The 2,694-nt window shown below is 47.7% G+C and overlaps 1 protein-coding gene across 1 annotated transcript; it reads right to left on the bottom strand.

The window, feature by feature from the left end:
* Positions 1-111: 111 nt before the first annotated feature.
* Positions 112-2,694, bottom strand: LOC104423413 (merozoite surface antigen 2-like). Its single transcript, XM_039303705.1, has 3 exons — positions 2,609-2,694; positions 1,452-2,230; positions 112-1,073 (listed from the first exon to the last, which is right to left on the bottom strand). The coding sequence occupies exons 1-3, from the start codon at positions 2,692-2,694 to the stop codon at positions 298-300; spliced, it is 1,641 nt and encodes a 546-aa protein (XP_039159639.1). The 3' UTR covers positions 112-297.

The raw sequence follows: 2,694 nt of genomic DNA, 5'->3' as shown, positions 1-2,694 counted from the left end.
TTGTGAACCGCCTGCGGAAGATGGTGTATCCAATTAAGTGGAAATATATTGGATATGTGGTTTATACTCTTCATGCCAAGAATAGATAACACAAAATACACAATTGTTCACTTGTCGCAAAGAGCTTTATTAAAAGAAATGAACAGATACTTAGAATGGAAGCCGGCCAGAGACGGCATAATTCACCCCACCATATTTCGTGACTCTGGACCTTATTGTATCAACTTAACAACAGAAGGTGCTTATAACTTTGCACAAGAATGAGACTGAGACATCAAGGAGTGATTTTAAGCATAGTTATCTCTTGCAGACAACCCCACGGCCCTCTACTCCGCCAGCGCACTCCAGATCGGCATACTCAAAACTCTCAATCGAGTTCCTCGGCACCAACTGGCCAATAAACCGGGATGCTGCACAGTCGGTCGTGAAAAGGCCTGACGATGCGAACTCCCTCTCGCCTCCCAGCACCGGCATCGCCACGCCCATCTTGGCCCTGCTCACGTAGTTCCTCGCATAGGTCTGCCCCAAGACGCCACTCACGTCGCCACTCAATGCGTAGAACTTGAAGCTCACGTCCAAGTGAGCGAAGCAATCTTCATCGGTTATTCCATAGTTGTGGATGGATGAATCCTTCCGGGTTATTGGGACAACCATGGCCTTGATCTTGAAGTTCTTCTCCACTTCGATTTCAATAGCATTAGTGTCGCGGTACCTTGTGAATGAGATGCGTGGGGTGGTCTCGGAGTGCCACAGGGCACCCTCGTGTTGAGGGAGGGTGATGGGGGTGCCGTCAAGGTAAAGGGAGAGGCGGTCGATGGCGTCGTCCCAAGCTGAGGTCTTGAGGGCGCCGACGAAGAGGTTGTGGGAGCCAAAGAGGATACCAATGGACTGGACCCAGGTGAAGTCGCGGCCCATGTTGACACTTCGGCGGCCGATGAAGTGCGCGTTGATGTGGAGGTTGGAATCGGAGACAAGGCAGAAATCGCGGTTCTTCTTGCCATGGAAGTAGAAGGTGATGCCATCGCCGCCGATGAAGCGTGGGTCCTGGCACACCGCGCCAGGATAGTCGCAGCCTGCTCACATTTGACCATAGAAATTTTTAGCATCCTTGGAGAAACTAGTCATAGTAATTCCGATTGAGATCCTCGTGTGTGCCATGATCTGGTCTGGGGATGAATACGTACCAGAGTGACTAATCAAAGTCTCATAAGTGTCTATCTGCATGTTCCTAATCTAATCAATTGAAGCAATCATCCTGTCCCATTTTCAGGACATTAATTCTTAAGAATTCACTAAATTTATGTAGAGCTAGATAACAGCTTTGAAGAATCATGCTCATGCAAGTCTATGTACAGTGAATGAAGACAACAATGTGCTATTTGAATGCAAGCTTAAAACAAACAAAAATTCAAAAAATATGGATGAGAAAAGTGGATATAGTGACGACTTACTGCAAACTGGCTTGCAAGTAACACAATCAACCTCACAGGTAGATGGACAAGCACTGGGGCAGCTTTGCTCCAACACATAGCATTGAGGGTAATTTCTATCCTTGCACCTCACTCTCTTCACTCCTTGTACTTCGCTCGGTGGAGGCGGAGGAGGATACCAAGTAGGAGGAGGTGTGTTGGAACCGCTGCTCGGAGGAGGCATGTTGGTTGGTGGGGCATTAGGAGGGGTGGAACCACCGCTGGTAGGCGGCGGAGGAGGCATGGCTGGTGGTGGGGGGTTCGTCGGGGTGTCATTGTTGCCATTATTGTTGTTGTTCTGGTTGTTGTTGCCATTGTTGCCATTGCTGTTCTGGTTGTTGTTGCCGTTGTTGCCATTGCTGTTTTGGTTGTTGTTGCCATTGTTGTTGTTGTTGTTCTGATTGTTGTTTCCATTGTTGTTGTTGTTGTTCACGTTCCCGTTCCCATTGTTGTTGTTGTTGTTCACATTACCGTTCCCATTGTTGTTGTTGTTGTTCACATTCCCATTGCCATTGTTGTTGCCATTGCTGCCGTTGGTGTTGTTGTTGTTGTTACCACCATTGTTGTTGTTGTTGACATTGCCGTTGCCGTTGTTGTTGTTGTTGTTGGCATTGCTGTTGCCGTTGTTGTTGTTGTTGTTGGCGTTGCCATTGCCATTGTTGTTGTTGTTGTTGGCGTTGCCATTGCCATTGTTGTTGTTGTTGTTGACGTTGCCATTGCCGTTATTGATGTTGTTGTTGTTATTGTTGTTACTGATGCTGCTGCCGTTGTTGTTGTTATTGTTGCTGCTGCTACTGTTGCTGCTGTTGTTATTGTTGTTATTGTTGCTGCTGCTGCTGCTGCCGTTGTTGTTGTTGTTGTTGTTGTTGTTGCTGCTGCTACTGCTACTGTTGCTGTTATTGTTGTTGTTGTTGTTGTTGCTGCTGCTGCTACTATTGCCGTTGTTGTTGTTGGCATTGTTGCTGCCGTTGTTATTGTTGTTATTATTGGTGCTGCTGCTGTTGTTGTTGATGTTGCTGCTGGTGCAAACTGGTTGGCAGGAAGCACAATCCACCTCACAAGTCCTGAGACAAGCAGCAGGGCAATGGAGCTGCACATGGTAACAAAGTGGGTAGTTCTTGTCTTTGCACTTCACTTGCTTGGGCCCTGGAGCCGCCCCAGCCATTGCTAGAGCTAGCAAGAGGACTAACGAGAACGTGCCCAAGCTTGCCATTGCCTTAGCCAT

Source organism: Eucalyptus grandis, chromosome 10 (assembly GCF_016545825.1).
Source record: "Eucalyptus grandis isolate ANBG69807.140 chromosome 10, ASM1654582v1, whole genome shotgun sequence".
Taxonomy (NCBI): Eukaryota; Viridiplantae; Streptophyta; class Magnoliopsida; order Myrtales; family Myrtaceae; genus Eucalyptus; species Eucalyptus grandis.
This window is presented reverse-complemented; position numbering and strand designations above follow the sequence as displayed.

Coding starts and splice junctions, on each gene's coding strand:
- LOC104423413 (XM_039303705.1), bottom strand. CDS start 2,694: ATGGCTAAGGCAATGGCAAGCTTGGGCACGTTCTCGTTAGTCCTCTTG. Junction 2,231..2,608: donor GGGGCGGCTCCAGGGCCCAA/GCAAGTGAAGTG, acceptor CAACAACGGCAG/CAGCATCAGTAACAACAATA. Junction 1,074..1,451: donor TACTTGCAAGCCAGTTTGCA/GTAAGTCGTCAC, acceptor AAATGTGAGCAG/GCTGCGACTATCCTGGCGCG.